This window comes from Vipera ursinii (genome assembly GCF_947247035.1).
Source record: "Vipera ursinii genome assembly, chromosome: 2".
Classification (NCBI taxonomy): domain Eukaryota; kingdom Metazoa; phylum Chordata; class Lepidosauria; order Squamata; family Viperidae; genus Vipera; species Vipera ursinii.
In genome coordinates this window covers 133,609,795-133,631,494 of record NC_139513.1, presented here as the reverse complement: position 1 = coordinate 133,631,494, position 21,700 = coordinate 133,609,795, and the positions used below count along the sequence as shown (strand labels likewise).

General features: G+C 40.1%; 2 protein-coding genes and 1 long non-coding RNA gene across 8 annotated transcripts in view; 2 read left to right on the top strand and 1 right to left on the bottom strand.

Moving 5' to 3' along the window:
• Positions 1-5,122: 5,122 nt before the first annotated feature.
• Positions 5,123-16,183, top strand: AMZ2 (archaelysin family metallopeptidase 2). Of its 3 annotated transcripts, XM_083353190.1 has the most exons (8): positions 5,123-5,247; positions 7,701-7,983; positions 9,012-9,185; positions 9,306-9,434; positions 11,766-11,929; positions 13,956-14,132; positions 14,663-14,809; positions 15,035-16,183. In XM_083353190.1, the coding sequence occupies exons 1-7, from the start codon at positions 5,218-5,220 to the stop codon at positions 14,807-14,809; spliced, it is 1,104 nt and encodes a 367-aa protein (XP_083209316.1). In that variant the 5' UTR covers positions 5,123-5,217; the 3' UTR covers positions 15,035-16,183. The 3 variants fall into 3 exon arrangements, with proteins under 3 accessions (XP_083209316.1, XP_083209315.1, XP_083209317.1); XM_083353189.1 differs by having other exon boundaries at positions 14,663-16,183; XM_083353191.1 differs by having other exon boundaries at positions 5,158-5,289; positions 14,663-16,183.
• Positions 10,646-18,033, bottom strand: LOC310634664. The gene is made up of 3 exons (XR_014491292.1): positions 17,916-18,033; positions 13,968-14,117; positions 10,646-11,307 (listed from the first exon to the last, which is right to left on the bottom strand). It is a non-coding gene; the product is annotated as an uncharacterized lncRNA (long non-coding RNA).
• A 95-nt stretch (positions 18,034-18,128) lies between these two features.
• The window catches only part of ARSG (arylsulfatase G), a 164,086-nt gene continuing 160,514 nt past the window's right edge, over positions 18,129-21,700 (top strand). For all 4 annotated transcript variants that reach the window (XM_083353177.1, XM_083353176.1, XM_083353172.1 and 1 more), the window contains exon 1: positions 18,129-18,184. The gene's annotated coding sequence lies outside the window, so the exon portion shown is untranslated. The remainder of the gene's footprint in view (positions 18,185-21,700) is intronic.

Below are 21,700 nucleotides of genomic sequence, written 5' to 3'. Positions count from 1 at the left end.
AATATATTGGGAAAGAGATTTTGATCTTTTATGCAATGCCATATATGTGATTGATCTTAGGTTGCTTCTACCCACCTAGAAGTCTTGCCTGTGTTGAGCAAAATTTCTCAAGTTTTCCTTCTCTTATTGCACAGTGACACGACAAATGGAAAATTCTCCAATTCAGGCAAAATGACTGAAGCAAACTTATTTGAAGGCCAACCTCTGTCCAACAGAAAAATCCACCAATCTTTTTTGACTTTTAAAACTTACTGGCATTAAGTTCATTTGCATTATTTTTTTATCCATCTACTTTTATCTGCACATAAAATTTCAAATCAAGACAAATAATGCAAATACAATAGTATTCATTACCTATAAGATACTTAAATGAATAACATAATTTAGTAGCCAATCCCTAGTGCTAAAAGCAGAACAGCGTATTCCTCTTTTCCTTAATGTTTTTTTTTCATGTTAACAAATCTCTACAGCACTTGTAAATAACAGAAAAGCTGCTTTTCTTGCCACTTTTCCTAGGCTAAAGGAACTAAGATATCTTCATTGACTCTTAATGTCAGTCTTGTTTAAACTGAGCCATTCTGGAGAGGTATTGTGTTGTATACCACTTGTTTTAGTAGCTCCAAGAGTGGAGATTTTGTCTTTTTTTTCCTTATGTATTACATTGTAGTAACTGCAAACTCAATTTAAAATTTCATTGTTTTAATGCGAATAACAGATAAAATCTCTGCTTTCCTTCTCTGGGTGTGTATCACAGGAAGCATATATTTAAAGACACTTGTTTAACAATATGCATTCTAAACTACTGAATATATTGCTTGCAATATTACAAGCTGATTTGATTTTTGTTCTGCTGTTAGAAATAATATGCACTCACCCGTTATATATCTGTCAACCCTTGGTGGCTTGCATAGTATATAATATAGCAAAACATTTAAAACATCCTTGGTACTATATATATTAAAATACCTACAGAGCCAAGCAACAGTCATGAAACCCTCTAATAAATAACAGCAAGTACAAAAAAGGAAAACATAAAATCACAAATTATGAACTATAAATACAATATATAATTATTTTTAATCCCATTTATACCCCGCCCTTCTCCGAAGACTCAGGGCGGTTTACAATCTAAGCACAAATCAATGTGCTTAGCAATAGCCTTCATTCTATGTATATGCCTGCTTATTAGGGCTTTCGCCGCTGCCCCCAGCAGCATTATAACAAAGTCAGCTTATTGCCCCCAACAATCTAAAGTTATAAGATTATTATAGCATTTCTAAAACCAATTATGAACAATGTTGATGCTACATACTCTTACAGACAGACAAGGCTTCATCTGAACAAAAACAAATATGGAACATATTTTGTGGTTTTGTAATATTCCAACACATGATTGGTATAAAATTCTGGTAGGATCTGCATCACAATCTGTTTGACTTTAAAAATTGCCACAATGGTGTGTCTGGAAATGTGCATAAAATATATATAAAATATAAAATCGAGATAAATTAGGACACAACATCAAGGCTTGCCAACATACTAGCTGTTACAAGAATAAATGAAACTGCTGAATACTGTAACAATTTCAAACGACTTTGTTCCTTACAGTGAGGGGAAAAAGTATTTGATCCCCTGCTGATTGTATATGTTTGCCCAGTGACAAAGAAATTATCAGTCTATAATTTTAATGGTAGGTTTATTTTAACAGTGAGAGACAGAATAACTACAAAAAATCCAGAAAAACGCATTTCAAACAAGTTATAAATTGATTTGCATTTTAATGAGTGAAATACGTATTTGACCCCTTTGCAAAACATGGTTTAGTACTTGGTGGCAAAATCCTTGTTGGCAATCACAGAGGTCAGACATTTCTTGTAGTTGGCCACCAGGTTTGCACACATCTCAGGAGGGATTTTGTTCCACTTCTCTGCAGATCCTCTCCAAGTCACTTAAGGTTTCGAGGCTGATGTTTGGCAGCTCGAACCTCAGCTCCCTCCCCAGATTTTCTATGGGATTAAGGTCTGGAGACCTGCTAGACCACTCCAGGACCTTAATGTGCTTCTTCTTGAGCCACTCCTTTGTTCCCTTAGCTGTGTGTTTTGTGTCATTGTCATGCTGGAATGCCCATCCATGACCCATTTTCAATGCCCTGGCTGACAGGAGGAGGTTCTCACCCAAGATTTGATGGTGTTTGGCCCCGTCTATCATCCCTTTGATACGGTGAAGTTGTCCTGTCCCCTTAGCAGAAAAACACCCCCAAAGCATAATCTTTCCACCTCTGTGTTTGACAGTGGGGATGGTGTTCTTGGGGTCACAGGCAGCATTTCTCCTCCTAAAATGGTGAGTTGAATTGATGCCAATTTTGGTCTCATCTGACCACAACACTTTCATCCAGCTTTCCTCTGAATCATTCAGAAGTTCATTGGCAAACTTCAGATGGGCCTGTACATGTGCTTTCTTGACCATGCGGACACTGCAGGATTTTAGTCCTTCACAGTATAGTGTGTTACCAATTGTTTTCTTGGTGACTGTGGTCCCAGCTGCCTTGATATCACTGACAAGATTCTCCCGTGTAGTTCTGGGCTGATTCCTCACCGTTCTCATGATCATTGAAACTCCACAAGGTGAGATCTTGCATGGAGCCCCAGACCAAGGGAGATTGACAGTTATTTTATGTTTCTTCCATTTGAGAATAATCGCACCAAGTGTTGTCACATTCTCACCAAGCTGCTTGGCGATAGTCTTGTAGCCCATTCCAGCCTTGTGTAGGTCTACAATCTTGTCCCTGACACCCTTGGGACAGCTCTTTGGTCTTGCCATGGGGGAGAGTTTGGAATCTGATTGATTGATTGCTTCTGTGGACAGGTGCTTTTATACTGTACAGGTAACAAGCTGAGATTAGGAGCACTCCCCTTAAGAAAGTGCTCCTAATCTCAGCTAGTAACCTGTATAAAAGACACCTGGGAGCCAGAAATCTTGCTGATTAATAGGCGATCAAATACTTATTTCACTCATTAAAATGCAAATGAATTTATAACTTTTTTGAAATGCATTTTTCTGGATTTTTTTTGTTGTTATTCTGTCTCTCTTTGTTAAAATAAGCCTTCCATTAAAATTATAGACTGATCATTTCCTTTTTCCCTCACTGTATGTGGCTGCATCTAGCTAGCATATATTAATATATTCATTTGTTTCCAAAAGCTAATGTTCTAATGAATATGAAGAATTATATAAAATTCAGAATACTCTAGTATTCATCCATATGCCCCCATCCTTGAATTAACTAACTAAACGGGCAGTTATTCTCAGATTTGGCAATCAAAATATTCAAATTATGTCATTGGTATCAATTGTAATGGGAAGAACCCTCATTATATTCTCTTAAAATTCTAATCAATTTGCTATGCTGCTTTGATATATGTGTGTGTGTGTGTGTCAAAACCTTAGTTGCTCATTGTAATATATACCATTGTCAGCTGTTCTGTCAGCTCTGTTACAGAACATCCCTTCTTTGCTAAATACAGATATAGTCCTCCACTTATAACCATAGGAATGCTGCAATGGTCATAGATGTGAAAAAATATTTTAAGTTATTTTTTTCAGTGCTGTTGTAACCTCAGATGGTCACTAAATGAATGGCTGTAAGTCAAAGACTACTGTATATACACTAAATCAGGGGTCTTCAAACTTGGCCCTTTTATGACTTGTGGAAGTCCACAAGTTATAAAAGGGCAAAGTTTGAAGACCCTCTGCGCTAAATAATACTAATCCAAATGCTTGGGTTAATTTACAGAACCAAAGCCAGATATTTAGTTCACACAACAGATTGAGCTACAAAGTAACCAGCCACAGTTAAGCTCAACAAACTATAGAAACCCGCCATTGTTTACTACTGTGTGCAGTCTAACCAAAGTAATTTTGGCAAGTAAAAGCACAGCCCCATTCCTGCCTGCTACACTTCACTGCATAAACAGCCCCACTTCAGACGTTGCATTCTGGCATCAAGAGACATCCCTGCCGATGTGCGTATACAGAGCCATTTGTGTGTAATCTGCACAAAGGCTTCCCGGAATCCCAAACTAGTGGTGTGTGGTTGCCGCAAAAGCTGTCATTTACAGTGCTAATGTCACAGTGGCAGATAAAGCAACACAAACGGGCAAGTTGCTGGAATTGGGTATGCGTAGTTTAACGAAGAGAAGGGTGAGGGGTGACATGATAGCAGTGTTCCAATATCTCAGGGGCTGCCACAAAGAAGAGGGAGTCAAGCTATTCTCCAAAGCACCTGAAGGCAGGACAAGAAGCAAAGGATGGAAACTAGTCAAGGAGAGAAGCAACCTAGAACTAAGGAGAAACTTCCTGACAGTTAGAACAATTAACCAGTGGAAGAACCTGCCTCCAGAGGTGGTGAATGCTCCAACACTGGAAGTTTTTAAGAGGAGACTGGACAGCCATTTGCCTGAAATGGTATAGGGTTTCCTGCTTGAGCAGGGGGTTGGACTAGATGACCTCCAAGGTCCCTTCCAACTTTATTATTATTATTATTATTATTATATTATTATTATATTATATTATTATTATTATTATTATTATTATTATTATTATTATTATTATTATTATTATTATTATTATTATTATTATTATTATTATTATTATTATTATGTTAAAACACCCAGCCGCCTCGCGCCTTCGCCTCTACGGCACACAACGCAGACGACGAAACTCCCCCCTCCCCCCACGTGCCCCTTCACACGTGGTCTGGCGATGTGGAAGTTACGGGCGTTAGGAGATAAAACTCCTCGAGAAGGAGAGCGCGCGCATGCTCCCTCCCCCCGGCCTGGGCTTTTCCAGCCCTGCTCTCTGCACTCAAGGCGCCAACCTGCTTCCGTTGAGACTTGCGGCGGGGGCGGGACCAGTGGCCTGGCAACGGAGACACGGAAGCGGTAGGCCGGCCAATGGGTGCATGCTTGCGTTATCAACAGCGGCAGCAAGAACAGCAGCCCCGTGCAGTGTGAAGGGCGGGGGAGGGGTTGCTTCCTGGAAGATGGGGTACAAGAGTCGGCTGCAGCAGGCAGGGGATATAGCCTGATTTTGGGCGCCATTTCAGAATAAAGTTGCCCCTCTCTTCTTCCGGGGTGTGAGCTTACGTTGAAGATCAAATTATTCCCCCCTCGCAGTATGTTGTTTCTATATTAAATCACTACAGAAATTGACCGATATATGTACGCAACATGGGGATTTAAGACAGACGTGAGTAAATGGGGAGAACGGAAGGCTTTCCTGTCTTAGGTGGTAAGCTACCTTGGTAAACATAGATGATTTCAGGAAAATAATAATAAGCCGGATCAGCGCTAGTTCGTTGCCCTTTCTGACATGGGAAATCCTAGCCTACTGGCAGGACCCTGGACCAGATTGGGAAACTCAACAACAACAATAATAACAAAACCTTTCAATATGGCAGCGGTAAATCATTTTCAGAGCGTTGCCAGGGTAATTACTTGCTGTGTCCAGGTGTTCACGTGAATTCAAGCTCAAGGTAGAGGTGCCTTTATTTGCTGAACTCCTTTGTGATACCCTGTCAATAAATTGCACCTGATGATTGGGGAGGTGCTTTGGGAGCACCACGTATCGGGAGAGAGAGTAAGTGGAACAGGCCGCTGGTGGAACATGGGGGCTAATATTAAATTGCATTTCCTAGTTACCCCTCTTAAAGAATGAGTTGCTTATCGTGGAATTAAGAGGATTTGATATACTAGCCTAACAGAGAAATATGCTAAAGCAAGTTTTAATAAATATCTTACTACTTTGCTTTCTGGAACTCCAAAATACAAACTCAGTAAAATTTTTGGCTGCTGGGTTATCCAATTAAATTTTCAATTTTTCCCAGAATCCAGTGAAATTTCAGAAAATGAATGTAAAAACAAACTCACCTTTATGAATATGCAAACATATGAATGTACCACATGAAACCTGTTCTCAGTAAATTATAATCTCCTAGGATGTGTTTATGGTTATGTAGGAAAAATAGCTAAAGATTATAATACTGCCTACTATCCCGTATATGTGCATTGCAAAAATATATTCTGTAGAATTATTGATGAAAGTTACTAAAAACTTTTGTGACTCCTTCAAAACTTTCAAAACATTTTTGGAAATATGTTGTACAAGAATACCTTTTGAAACAGATTCTGAAAATTTAGCTTAAGTGGTTTCCTTAAATTATATTTTCTTAGTTAAATTAGAAAGATCTAATTTGCTTCCCAATCTCTATGCGAAGAATATGAGATTAGATTTGTGTATATGAAAAGCAGTCTTCTTAGGAATCTGTTGCCATATGACAGGTAATTTTTTGAAACCGAGAGGACTTTCAAAAACATGGTATGAAATCTAGTATGGAATATGGTATTATATCTAAAAAGAAAGAAAGACATTAGACATTCTCAAGTCTTGGACAAGTAATATAATTATTCTAGCTTTCCCAGCCTGTTGAAAATTGTGGGTTCCATTGATGTGCAGTGAAAAGTGGAAACATGTTATTTTCAAGACTTATTAGTATATAAATGCAGGACATGCATTCATATTCATCATGATCTCTTTTGTAAGAAGAAATGATATGCAGAAAAAGAATAAGAAATAGTAAAGCAAAGACATTAATGTATGAAATGAGACAAAGGAAAGGAAAGATAGCTGTTTCTATTTTTTAGATGCCTTAATTCCTTCTTTCTCTTTTTGAGGATCTCATAAATTCCATCTCACCACATATGTATGCTACATATACCTCAGAGTGGATTGGCACCAGGGAAACCTAGTTCAAGCTACCGTTATCAGTGGAAACTCGCTAGGTGACTAGACCACTTTTTCTCCTTCTCCCAGCCCAGCGTAACTTACCAAGTTGATCTGGGGAAAAGTAGGAGGACATAGTTTGATGTATGCCATCTTGAATTCTTGAAGGAGAGATGGGATAAAATAATCTAATAACTAATTGTTGTACTCTGAGATGTGGGTTGAGCAAAAGATAGCATAACACAATCTTAAAAAGAATAAAAGAGTCTCCCTAATAGTCACTTCACAATGTAACCACATCATTTTTAAATGAAAAATACACGATCTGTCCACTAATGATAGAAAATGGAAAACTCTTCCATTAATTCTTTCCGCAGTTTAATGTTTGCAGATGTTCCAGATTAGCATAATTGAGGGGAAAATGTTAGATGCAATGAATCAGGGACTCAATTAAATAATACAATAAATTATATGTACCACAGAGATTAAAGTTGTTATGAATTATGCCTTATATGAGAATCATCTGGATCCTAGTCGACAATAAATCTCAAACCAAGATTGCATTTAATGGATTTTTTAAAAAGTTGTGATCAGTGAACTAATTCAGGAACTAGACTGAGGACAGCTTACAGCAAACTTTTCCCATGGTGATCTTGTTGGAAAGCAGAAGTTGGTTATGAAATAATAGTTGGTACAGAAATAGGAAGAGAATGGAGAAGTTGATTGTTGCATGGGTAAGACATGACCCTTGCTGAATATATGCTGCATGCCCAGGCCTTGGCTTGTAACTTATCTGCTTGCAATAAGAATCAAAGGAATTTGCAAGACTTAACTGATTGTGAAGAGGAACTGTTTAAAATAAAAATGCATGTCAGAACCAGATTTCATAACCAATATTCATCTTTGTTTCTTGTTACTAGATGAAGGTAATTAAGCATTCTGAGGAGACATTGAAAACAGCTCTGATCTCCAAGGACAGACAGCTTTTGAATCTTTATGAGAAGTTTGATCCCAAGGAGAAGCATTTGCTGAATGAAGCATTTCAACCAGGCAGTGCTCTTTTTAAGCCTATAACTCTGCATTCTGAATCAGACTGGATCTTTTCCCATCCAGAACCCACCCAGGATTTTTCACAGTTTTATCATGACCCCTGCAGAAATTTTCCAACCCCACAGAACAGAAAGATTTACATCCAGCCCATTGGTAATATTAAACAAGCAGCTATGAAAATGTTTATTTAGCCATTAAATAGCAATTAATTAAAAAGGCAGCTTTCATGCTTTCCACTTGCATAATTGTCATCCAAACCTGGATATTATCAGGCCGGTTTTTCAGGATAATTTTCTCTGAACTGACAGCTTGACCTAAAGAATCCTACATATTCCTACAAATGCATCCTACATACTCCTACAAGGGCAACAAGTGATAGAATTGGATGAGTTTCTATCTTCTACTTGAGAAGGTTGCTAAGGCAGTCTTGACTCTTCCTATCACAACATTTAGGACAGGGGTGTCAAACTCAATTTCATTGAGGGCCGCATCAGCATTGCGGTTGCCCTCAGGGGGCTGGGTGGGTGTGGCCTACTGGGTGGGCGTGGATAAAGTGCATATGGCCTACTGGGTGGGCATGGCGAGCTCTACATCGTTCGCATCAAGGGCGCCTATGGGGGCCTGGGAAGGAGTGGAACAGATCTGAGGGTCTCTGGCAGAAGGAGGGTCACTGGGCCAGGGCCAAGGCAGTGGGGGCCGTTCCCTCACTGTTTCCAGGATGGCTTCGCGGGCCGCATGAAACCACTTCACGGGCCGGATCTGGCCCCCGGGCCTTGTGTTTGACATGTCTGATGTAGGAGATCAGATTTATACTGTATCTAATGGAAATTAAGAAAGCAAAGATAATAAAACATAAAGCCCAACTCAGTGCATGGTTAAATTCAAAAGAACCTATTTTGAGTATTAAAATATGTATCTAAGTGGGCATGTAGTTAAGGTCCTTCATTTCCCTGAATCATGATAGCTGCTCTTTATACTGCAATGCTATTTTTGTTCACTAAATAATCTTTGGCTTTTTCTCTTCTCTTTTTTTAAAATAAGCTAATTTTTTCTACTCAGAATTGTATAGCTAGACAATTATAAAGGAAAGTTAATATTTTACTGTTGTATTTATATGATTATTTTGCCTATAAATAGTGGAAGGAAAAAAACTGCTATAAACTGATGTTTTCTGGACCTAGGTTCTTTTGGAGATGCCAAAGTTAGCACAGATGTTTACTTGAAATGGCTGAGAGATTACTGTGAAGCATTTTACTACAGCCTGACTGTAAGGATCCTAGACCCAATGCCCGTTTCACACACAGGTTGTGCTTTTCGAATCAATGAATACACACAAAATCTGCAAATTCATGCAGGTACAAAGAATAGACAAAACTGATACCTCTCTTATTTCAGGATTACTGTTATGGCTGCAGTTCTTGATTATACAGTTATTGCCTTCTGTGGAGAGACGTTGATACCTGTTTTTCATATAGGGTATCTCTTGAATTACCTAAAGAAAAAAAAGCCAAAGGATGCTTTTTGCATTGTGGGAATAACCATGATAGATCTTTACCCAAAGGACTCTTGGAATTTTGTCTTTGGACAAGCCTCCTTAACAGAAGGTATGTGGTCGCTTCCTTTTAAGTTCTCGGGATGATTTATAATATGACCTTGGCCAATCATCTTTTCACAGTTCATATGAAATAGAATTACCTCTGACTGTAAGGAGAAAATTACTTGAGAATCGTGCTAATGAGTGGGGGCTTTGCACTGCAAGAAAACTGGATCTGCAAGTTTTCAGTAGAAGCCAACTCTGTGCAGGAGTCATAGCCTGTTGCTTGAGGCATCACAGACTTGATTTCCTTTAACTCAGATGCACTTTAATGTGCCTTGAGTGAACATAACAATATTTTTGCATTCCTTGTTTATCAGTGTAGAGGAATAGGTGGAAACAGGACACTGCTTTTGTAACTTCAGGCTGCATCAGAGTGCAATGTAGTGCAAATGTGGTATGTCACTATTAAAAACTAAAAGTAACATCTACCGTCAGTTTTATTTTCTGCTAGTTTCATGGAGGCATTCGTGCGGTTTTCTTGATTGCACGTTGGTATATCCGTCGTTTCACAGTTTTGCCAGAAATTAGGATAGAAAGAATTCTGAAAATGCAGGCGTCGCACGTCATTCCTGTGTGATTGGCCTGATGCCAATGCTCAGCATCTTGGGAAGAGATCTTCCATGCAGAAATAAGTCTTTTACTGGGAAGGCCAAGGATCATGTAATTAATTGATCTTGACGAGGTTTGCGCATTTATTAACATGCTAAAGTACAAACATGTAAATCACCTTACGTGTTAAGTGTAATCCCAATCTCAGAATGCTGGAACAGTGCATTGAGTTCTAATATAGCTCTGATTATGTGAATCGTCTCCCACAATCTTTGCAGTCTAGAAGCATTCTGTTCACATAGAAAAACTGACAGGTACCCTAATGAGCAGTGGCATTCTATCTTGAGGCTCAGGAATATTTAAGGATTGGGTTATGTTGTACTGTCATTGACCAAAAGAGGGCAATGGTAGTACTGTACATTTGAAGCCTTTTTATAATAAAGCATAGGTGCCTTTACTTTGCCATCTTGGAGTAAAGCATTTATTTTTATTTTTTTTTATATTTTTTTAATCCCATTTATATCCCGCCCTTCTCCGAAGACTCAGGCCGGCTTACAATTTAAAGCACAAATCAATGTGCTTAGCAATAGCCTTCATTCTATGTATATGCCTGCTTATTAGGGCTTTCGCCACCACCCCCCCCCCAGCGGCATTATTACAAAGTCAGCGTATTGATAGTCATACATTGGATATCTTGGTTTATGCAAACAAAATATTTTGGAAGGGAACATGAAACTAGCGGAGAGGTGGTATACTTTCTCGAGCCTCATTTTCCTGACAAAAGACACATTCTCCTCTGAAATGGTTACTTGCACAAAAAGGAGTTGTGGTAATAAAGGAGAATATTTTAGCTCAAGAGTTGAAATGAATGGGCCTTGGGGCTCTCTGAGTTTGGCTGTTTAACAGAATAACAGATTTGGAAGGGACTTTGGAGGTCTTCTAGTCCAACCCCCTGCTCAAGCAGGAAAACCCCGCACCATTTCAGACAAATGGTTGTCCAGTCTCTTCTTGATGTGCACTGTGCAATGATGATGTTACTGGTTTGGGTAATGAAATGTCTGCAAGAAAACAACCAAGCTCAGGCAGCACCAAGGACTTCTCATATTCCAGTACTTTTTTCAACTGCGTAGAGGAGGCAATTAATAAAACACATGAGATGTCATTAAGATTCTTTCAGTCTTTACTTGGGCTCCATTTCTCCTCTCCCATTTCTTCTGATCTGCCTTTCCGAAAGGGTGGTGGCTAAGCTCCAGTGCAGAAGTGTTTTGGAGGACTTTGCTGCCCTTTCTAAACTCACTTGCCGAGCGGACTCTTTTGCAGCTGAATTGATCCTGGTGGGGTGAAAGAGAAAACACCTTTACTTCAAGACACAGAGAGATTGTTGCTCTGAAACAGCAAGATTTCCCCCCCCCCCCAAACACACACACTTAGATATTTGATCTTTTTCCAAGCCAAGGATAACACTTAGCTCTGGCATCATGCCAAGGGATAGGCAGTAAAAAGTGGTTATGTCAAAGATTGAATTGAATTTAAATGTAATTAAAATAAATAGTCATGAATTAAATATGGAACCTGATTAGTCTGTTATATTTAATAATTTCTTCCTCCTGTCATTTTAAAAGTTGCAGTTTTGTGACCACCTTTGAAGTGGGCTGCAAGGTTTCTATACTAGAAGTACTCTTTTTGAATATGTACAGTATGTATGTATGTATGTATGTATGTATGTATGGTTAATATAGCAGTCCCTGTTGGTACAACTTTAATTTGAATTCCCTTTTGTTTTGATAAGGGGTGGGGATCTTCAGCTTTGCCAGATATGACAGCGACTTCTATAGTGCAAACTACAAGGGCAGATTGAAGACAACGAAAAAGCTTCCTGCAGCTGATTATTCTGTGTTTGATGGTTACTATACACCCGAGATCACTAGTAAACTGCTTCTGAGATCCTGCAAAGTAGGTGTTTTAAATTGCTAGAGTTATATTATATTGAGTTATATTATATTGATACTATATTGAAACCAAATTTCTTTTTTTAATATCCTTGCTTAGTTTTAAAGCAGCTCCAGCTCCTTTTATTAATGGAACAGTAGCCTATTGAAATTTTTCAACAGGTGGGTTGTGTGTTTAGAGTAGTGTTTTCCAACCTCAGCAACTTGTAAGTTCTGTGGACTTCCACTCCCAGAATTCCATAATCAGCTTGCTGGGAGTGGCAGTCCACAGTTTTAGACATTGCTAGGGTTGGAAAACACTCGTTTAGAGCAGCGTTTCCCAACCTTAGGAACTTGAAGATGCGTGGACTTCAACTCCCAGAATTCCCCAGCTATGCTGGCTGGGGAATTCTGGGAGTTGAAGTCCACGCATCTTCAAGTTCCTAAGGTTGGGAAACGCTGGTTTAGAGCTTGGGAAACTTGACTGGATTGGAAGTGTAATAATCCTGCAGTTTACTTTTGTTAAGCTACATGGAAATCTCTTGAGAAGATTTCCTCAGATTCACATTACAAGAATCTGACTCCGTTATTCCTGCAGTTTTATAGTGCATGTATGCCCTATGATAAACAGTTAATATAATTAAAATTAAGGTTATTTTGTCATCTTTAAAAATGAAATTACTTGAAATGGATACTAGCCATTCCTTCACTAGTGATTTATAGAATCTTCTAGGATCACTTATCATCATTACAGCATTATAAATCCTATCTTTTTTATTACAATTTAGCAGAATGATTATTAGATGCTACAAGATGTTACAAGTACATGGTGAGGAAAGAGCAGCTGGTTAGGTTGGCATTACAAGCCTAGTCATCCACATTTTAAGCTAGCTGATTGTGATAATTCAGCTTGTTTGTTTATGTGTTAATATGTCACACAAAACTGAAAGATCATTCCTACTATAGGATAAGCATGTGATATGAGTGCCATAACTCCATTCTTTCAAGAAATAAAATATTTCCTTCAATGATTATTTTATCATTATTAATCTACACCAAAAATATTACATTAATTCATGTGATCATTTGAATGTTAGATTGAAATCATGCAGAAATGTGAGGACACTTTTTTGCACAAGAAGATCACTGGCTTGTGGATTAGAGAAAACTTTTAGAAGTTAAAGCTTGAAATGTGTTTTGACTCACTATTTTTATTGTACTTTTCATATCTTTAATATTCTGCTAAAAGATTAAAATGGATTGGCTAATATTTATATTGAATGAAAAGTATAAAGGTAAATAAAAAAGGCTAAATACTTTTGATTTGATTTGTTAAATTTTATCACTTGCCTTTTCTCTAGGTGTTCAGATAGCAAAGCTATGAGGTTGGAGTGAGAGTGCCTGACCCAAAATCATCCAGCACATTTCTTTGGTTGAAATTGGCCTTGTATCTGGCCATCTCCAATTGTAATCAAACACCAGTCTATCCCACTGGCCAGTTCTACCTTTTCTCACAAAATCTCTTGTAGTTCAAACACCCTGGATTGCAACTACAATTATTCAAGTCCATGATCAATAGACATTATAAGTCAAACATAATGAGAAGGCTGGTTTAAATAGAACTCTTCCATTCATATTCTGTGGCAGAGCAAGAATTCAATCATCATTTTTCAATAATTTTGCCAAGTTATTCCAAATCCTGCAACGAAAGTGTACACTCTGATTTGAAAAACAGCGGTGCTGTAGGGACTAGCAAGCTCTTATTCAGCACAACTGTTGTGGGTTTTAAGCTGGCTTATACCTAATGAGAAGGAAGGACTCACTGGAGAAGAGCCTAATGCTGGGAAAGATTGAGGGCAATAGAAGAAGGGGACGACAGAGAATGAGGTGGCTGGATGGAGTCACTGAAGCAGTAGGCATGAGCTTAAATGGACCCCAGAAGATAGAGGACAGGAAGGCCTGGAGGAACATTGTCCATGGGGTCACGATGGGTCGGACATGACTTTGCAGCTAACAACAACAAATGTGGTTTGGCTATATCTGTGTTTCAGACTTTGACTCACGAGATTGGACACATCTTTGGGCTCCATCACTGTCAGTGGTTACAGTGTGTTATGCAAGGATCTAATCATCTGGAGGAATCAGACAGACGCCCTTTAGACCTTTGTCCTATTTGCTTGCGCAAGCTGCAGTCTGTACTTGGGTTCAGCATTCTGGAAAGATACAAGGTATGTCACTTCAGGATCCTTTTAACAGTGTGAGAACTGCTTTAAATGCTGCTCTTCCCAGCTCTGGCAGAAATGAGAAATTCAGATTAAGCAGGACGGATTCATTATTTTGGTCCACTGCATGCCAGTTTCCATTCTGTGCTGCTGATGGTAATGATGAGGTCAAGGAAGAGTTAGGTGCTAAAGTCAAAAGCTCAGCTTGGCAGAATAAATAGAAAAATCTGCTGGGCGGTTGGACCTGTTAAAAAAACAACAACAGCAACTTCTGAAAAATTAATCCATTGATCTGTCGCACCCAGCCACTTGTGTGTATAGGATTGATTTAACACACATGAGAGAATTATGGCTTGTTTTGATTGTTTTGTTTATGACATTAAGGAAATGAAATGCATCTCTGAAGAAAATTGATCTGTGTTACAGTATGTGAAAAAGAAGTCATCAATGTAGAAATTTGACGTGATACGAAATAGCTAGCTTACATGTTGTTACTGTGCATGCCCATTTTGAATAAAGTTTCTAATTCTTTTTAGGCCCTGCAGAGATGGATAGAGGATAAAGCTAATGGAACGGAAGAAGGGCCCAGCAGTGAAGCTAGAGGAGGATTGCCAAAGCCAGTGGAATCATTTACAGAAAGTTATGAGATGCTTATGAAATGCTTAGACATCCTCCAGAAATAGGTTTGTTACACAGGTTCAAAGGGAATGCTCTTATCACAATAGTATAATCACTACTAAAGTATGGCGATGAATTAAATATGTTTTAAGTTAAAAGCTAAAAACCTTACAGTAAATATTTAAGCTGTTGGTTCTACATGCTTTCTTTTGTCTCTATTAAGTTACTGTTTTTTCCTGGAATGTCTAATAACAGCCTAATAACACATTATTTATTTCTTATACTGAAAGAGTTAAGCTGTGCTGCAGTCCATGGAACTGCTGTCAGGCATCTGAATCAGTTGTTTTGTTCACCACATTGATTGACAAATTGAGCCCTGTTTCTGTCTGTGAAATACCTGCTTACCTGACTTTGGAACAAACATCAGCAACTTAAAGGAGCATTTTCTCTGCCTGTTCAGCAAATGGTCATGTTTGCATTCCATGATGAATCCTGCTTATTTGCATGAAACAAGAAGTGGAACGGAAGCGAATGGGTTATGTATATCAACAAACCCTTCTTGCACATCGGAATTCAAAATTGGTGCAGACATCGGCAAGATGAAAGAGATGGTGCTAGACTTCCGGAGGAAAAAGGAGGAACCTGCCCCACTTTACATCGGGGAGGACTGTGTGGAGAGAGTTTCCTCCTTTAAATTTCTGGGAGTCTACCTCTGCGAAGATCTGACCTGGAAAGTTAATACAACCCAGGTGGCCAGAAAGGCCCAACAGAGGCTTCACTTTCTCAGGGTCTTGCGGAAGAACAGGGTAGAACAATGGCTTATGACCCGCTTTTACTGGTCTACTATAGAGAGCGTCCTCTTGTATGGTATTGTGGTTTGGTATGCTGGTCTGACAGCCGCGGATAGGAAGGCATTACAGAGGGTGGTGAGCACAGCACAAGACATTGTGGGCTGTCCCCTGACACCACTGGATGACATCGCCAGGGCTCACTGCCTTGGAAGAGTGAGGAAAATTCTCAGGGATGACTCACACCCTGGAGGTACCTCTTTACTCTCCTACCATCGGGTAGGAGATACAGGAGTATAGCCAGCCGCACCAAAAGACTGAAAAACAGCTTTTATCCATGGGCTGTTAGGCTTTTGAACAGGAAATAATTTTTATAAACTTTATGCATAATTTACTTGCGAGGCTGGTGTGTTGTGCAATTAGTTCACATGGTGTAATAAGATGGAGGGTTTGTGTCACTGTAATCTGGGGGGTGGGTGGGGGCACGAAGGGAGGCTCAGCCAATCTCAATGTGTACATAGTTGTACTTTGACAATAAAGGTTTATTCATTCACAAATTTGTGGGGCATGAAATTGATCAGAGCCTCCAGTACTTGTGCTTCTGAAGTCAGTTAATCTCAATACAGACCTTGTCCATTTCATCAGGGGTAACAGGTCAAATTCATCAGGGGTAATGGGTCAAATTCAGCCCAGATATCCAGAGGAAACTGTCGCAGTCATGCCCATAGGACCAGCACAGCTAGTGACTACAAGCAGATCATAAAATATCCACAGTACCTTTAAAATTACAATTAAAAACTCTGACATTAAATAACAAGAAAATAAATAAAAATATTAAAGGTGGTGTACTGAAGTCCATAAATATCATCAGGAAGCTCTCTGCAAAAGCTCAGTTTTTAACGTGTTCCTAACAGGTAATGAAGCTATATATTTTACAGTTCATAAATAGAAATGGTACTCTTTCATCAGAATTGTAAAAGGAAATAATCGGATGGTCCTCTGGATGACATTGAGCAATGACTTGGGAAAGAACAAAGGGGAAAGAGGAGAACTAAACAAACACACAGGCATTTTTTTGATGTTGGATGTTGATTAATTTGATTAAAGTGTGCATCCCTCTTCATAAAGTCTGGAACAGTTTTAATGAGAAATCTATTAAGATTTAGGAGTCAAAAATCTTTTAATTTCCTTTGTTTGGATTACTGTTACTGTGGCACAATCGTGCTTTCATCTTAAGTCTAAATGCAATTAGCATATTTCCTTGCCTAATTAATGCTTAAGCATATTTTTTCTCTTCTTCCTAGCTAGGTAGAATTGGATTTCCTACTGTGTATAATTTTCAAGGTTAATTTTAGTTGGACGGACACTGACTTCTTCCAGGATGCTTTCTGATTTCCAGAAATTATATTTGAGCAGAGAGCACCTTTAATTATGAAAGCATACAGGAATAATTTCTTCCCATACAAGAATTTTTTGCAGGAATATTAACTTCTGCTGAGAAATCCATCTGACAGACATAAGGCATATTGATCATGTTACCCAGATTATGGGTATATTATATTAACTAATATTTATTGAATATGTACATAGGAGAAACAAATATCAAATAAAGATCTTCCAGTGTACTTGATCTGCCTTTTTTGTTGACATTTTTGGTTAATATTCAGACACAGAACAGAATGGGAAACCTAGGTCTTCCTTCTGTTTCGTTTTAATTTGCTGCAGTCACGTTTGCATTGTCTTTTGCATTACATCTTATACAGTTCATTTGTTTTTGTGTTAATCTGTGAGCTATTAAAGAAACAATACCTTGCCTCAATCCCAGGTTAATTAGGGTGGTGATTTGATATAGTGCTACTTTACAAAGTCCAAGTATATTTTATTAGATGCAGTTGTATCTTATCAAGCATAGACGTTCTTTCTCCCAGCCAAGAAAATCTGGATTTTTCCCACCTCTACCTCTGCAGCTTTGTGGAAGGAGACGATTTGCTGTGAAATATGAAGATTTAGTTCAATGGGATCAATGTCTCCTTCGCAGGTAGATTTCTCCAGCATCTAGGATGGCGAAACTCGGAATAAAATTGGAATAGAAAAGCCTACTTACTACTCAATGCTTTTACCTATCTGATGCAAGGATGCTTCTGGCTTTACAATAATCACTCAAGCGTGTCAGACTTTTCTTCTCCCATCAAAACTTAATGAAGCTTGATGAAGAAGCTACCAGGGGCACTTTGCTCTGCCATATATTGAGCCACCGCAGGCAACAGATTTGAGGGGAAGTGGAAATTAAACTGGTCTGGATTTAAGAATTGACGTATAATTACGGCAGACGCTTCAAAGAACTCTTTAGTACTCACAAAAAAGCAGGAGGGAGAAACTATACCTTCCTGTGGGAACTCCTGTCAGCAAAGTCGTCCTCTCCCTGAGAGTGGGGACCACTTAGCGATTGCCTCAAAAGGTATTTTGGGGTTTCTGGTGCGGGGACGGGATTCCGAAGTTCCACTCTTCGGCTCCTTCGGGCGGAATCGGCTCGCCGCCTCCTGATTGGTTCAGACCCAAGGAAAGGGGAGGCGCAAAACCTCGCTTAACATTTGCAGTGAATCTGGGAACCTGGTCGCTGGCGGCGGCGGGGTGCGTGAGCGGTGCGGACGTGTGAGTGCAACAAACTACCTTTGCCGTACAATTACCTGATTATTTAAAAAAAAAACACGGGTGTGACTTTGGGCTTTGACTTAACTGAGATGACGGGTTGGGAGAGGGGGCATCGACTGAAAGGAGGGCGAGCAACCATGCCGAGCTGGGAGAAGCGAGTCCTTCGGCCGCAGCAAGGGCCGGAGCCGCAGAAATCTTGCAACCCGCGTGCAGAACGGCCCTCTAGTTTGGGGAGGGAGAGAGTCGGCGAACTAGCTGTCTTCGGCACGCTGCCCCGGGGCGACCAGGCTGCAGCAGCGGTTTCAGTTGTGGCTCCGGCGGATGCGGTGCAGTTGCACCGGCCCTGCTAGCTGCTAAAGTTAGGAGGTGTCCCGGGACGCGAGCAGCCCGATGTCGGGCGGGTTTCCTCGCAAGGCAGCTACTCCTAGGCGGTGAGTGGAAGGGAGTGCAGCCTTGCCCACGTTGGGGGGCATTAAGCCGGAGCTGGGAAACGACGGAGGCCAGGCCCGATGTGGCGCTTCCGGCGAGGGACGGTGGAATTTTCCATGCTGCGCTCCCTGCGCAGGCTGGCAGGGAAGGCCTCGCTTGGTGAGTCCCCCGCCCCGCCCCTCTTGGCAACATTGCCCCACGCCCAGCGCTGGGGCCGGCGGCGTGCGGCGGCTCGCCTCGGCCGACACGGCAGCCTCTTCTCTGCTCTGGCCCTTCCCGGGCTAGGCGCTTTTAAAACGGGCCATCCGGCTCCAGATCTTTTAACGCTTTTAACAACTTCACACGTTTTGCAATCTAACCCGGGAGCACCCTGACCCTCCAGCTGGAGCAGAATTGCTCCCGAAGCATCGGCTCCCGTCCCAAAACATAGCTGGAGTCACTATGGTTACATGATAAGATAATAAACACGGGTGCAGAGCAGAAAGAGGTGTACAATTAGAAATGAGCGAAGCTGGCAAAACTAAAAAAAAAACAACTCGCAGTGACATAAACGAATTCAGAAGTGGGTTTAAAAACCCGGTTTCTGACCTGTATGCTGCGCACAGCTCACAGCTATCCTCTCCCGGCTGGCCTCTGCGGATTTTTAACTTTTTCTTTCTTGTAACGGCATCTTGAGACTTCTTACTTAAGGTTGCTGTAGTATGATTGCAATTTAGGGAGCTGCACCGTCCCAACCTCTGGAGAGAGGATTATACTGGCTTGCACAGCCAGCTGTGAAATCTCTGAAAGTGGTTTAAGGTGATCCCCCTATACTAGAGTCTCAGTAGTCAACTCCCACTTACTATTTTATCTCCCGAAGCTTTCTTAATAGTTATAGCATTTCCATCAAAGGCAATGTGGTTTTTGCATTGTAGTTTTGTTTGATATGCGTAAGAATTTCAAATTTTTTGACATACGCTTCAACTTGGAAATGGAAGTACTGTTTGGTCTTTGCCCAAGGCATGTGTTGAATTTTAAAAAGCAACCCATGGATTTTCTGAAAGGTGACTCATTTAAATGTTTCCCTTCCTGCTAAATGGTTCTCATTATGTCCTTCCGTGCCAGTTTCTTCTGTCAAATGAAAACAATATCCAAGTGAAGAAGTTTTGTTCTTGAGGCAGGTCCCTAAATCAAGGAACTAACTATGCTTTTGGAAAAGGTCACAAAGGCCATCTAGTGCAAGACTGCAGTGTGCAGGAAAACCAATTAAAATCCTCCTTGAGAGATATTGCTTACTGTCTGGAAGCTTTTTGTTAAATATTATAACTCTAATACCATCTGGGATGCTTTGGAGTGAATTGGGAGTCAGTTCTGATGACTCACCTGAGAACAAGGTGTCTTAAGCATTAATTCTGATTATGTATGTATGTGTGGCCTCTGGTTGACTTAAATGAAAGTATTTTCTAGGTGTATTACACAAACAGGACACCAGAGGGCGCTAGCTATCCTTTTTAAAGCAAATTTACCAGCTCTGTTTCTGCCTGCTTTCCCTACTCAAGCCCTCCAGATAGGTCAGAGCAATTCCCATTGACTTTTATTCAGTATATTATTATGAATATGAGCTATAAACCTAATCATCTGGAGGATACCAGATTGGAGAAAGCTGCTGAACATATTTTAGCTTAGATTGTTGCATGAACCCAGCCATATGTGGTTCAATTTATTGTGAGTACACATATTGGGTTAGTTTGGTGAATTATGGTTAATTATGAGGAAAATATGATGCATACCTACTCTTTGTTCTTGATGGACATCCTTCATTCCATATGTATTTTGTAATGGAAATGGGGATGATGGTGAGTATGTTTGTTCTTTGTAAAAGCTTGCGGAAACTGCTTTTGGTGTAGTAGACACAAAATACTTTTCCTGCCAGACATATTCTTTTTTAGAAAGAGTTGCACTGGGTGGAATGATTGTAGAGAAACATCCAGGATCACCACATACATAATGATCCATTTTCATAAGAAAACACTCTCAAACATAGTCTTGAAATTTTGCAAAAGGACCTTTATTTGTACAAAGTGCCATAAGAAGCCTACGCAAAGCAAAAGTGCAAGTGAGTGGAAACAGGCAAGCAAGGTGCATTGAAGAGCGACAATAATCTAAGGTCAGAATGCCACATTTGACCCAAGCAGCAAACAGTGTGGTTGGAAACAGAAAAGCTCTGGAAAACGTCATGGCCAGAGCAAGTGAAGAAAAGGCTGACATGTGACTGGGAGTTGAAAGCATATCCTAGGATAGCGAGCCTATGACATGCACGTAAGAGGTGCATGCCACAAGCATTCCCTCACACCCAGCCACTGTTCTCAAAAGCATGTTCCATTCATGTGTGATTTTTAAAGGCTAGAAGGCTGCTCGAGAATGGGTTGTATCTTGGATAGGCTGCAGAGGGCTGTCAACAGAAACAGAACATTGCATTGAGTTGTAGGGCTGATGCTGTGGCCTAGGCCTCTGCTTCAAGCCCAGCATCGGCCTGCCACTGAGTGCTGCTGTAACCAAGATGGAGGAAAGATAATTATTTCTCATTTGTTCAAGATGTGTGTGTGTGTGTGTGAGAGAGAGAGACAAGAGGGAGAGACAGAGAGAGAGATGCCAGCAGTTTCTGATTAGTTATTTCCAGATTTTTGACATGCCAAGCCCAAAGGTCTTGCTGTTGCTATCCTAGAAGCCATGGGGCCAATGGGAAAGCTTCATGGGCAGATCCAAATTGGCCAGCAGTTCCCTTAACCGGATTGGGTCTTACGATGAGATATTTCTATAATTTATTTATGTGCACATTTCCATATTAGGATGAGTGCCGGTACTCTGTGGTTTTACAAGCTTTATATAATAGGCCAAGTAGCCCTATCACTAGCGTAAGCACAGTATGCTAGATAAAAATGCTTTACTGCTGGGTTTCCATGTCTTCACCTCTTCCTCAATTCATGACTGAGTTTTAAATAATCCTGAGCTGTGCCACGTTTATGGTATTTCCCTTTTGACATCATTCCAGGTAAAGCTTCAGATATATAAAACCTGTTAAAGCTTTGCTCACCTTACCTTGGAAGG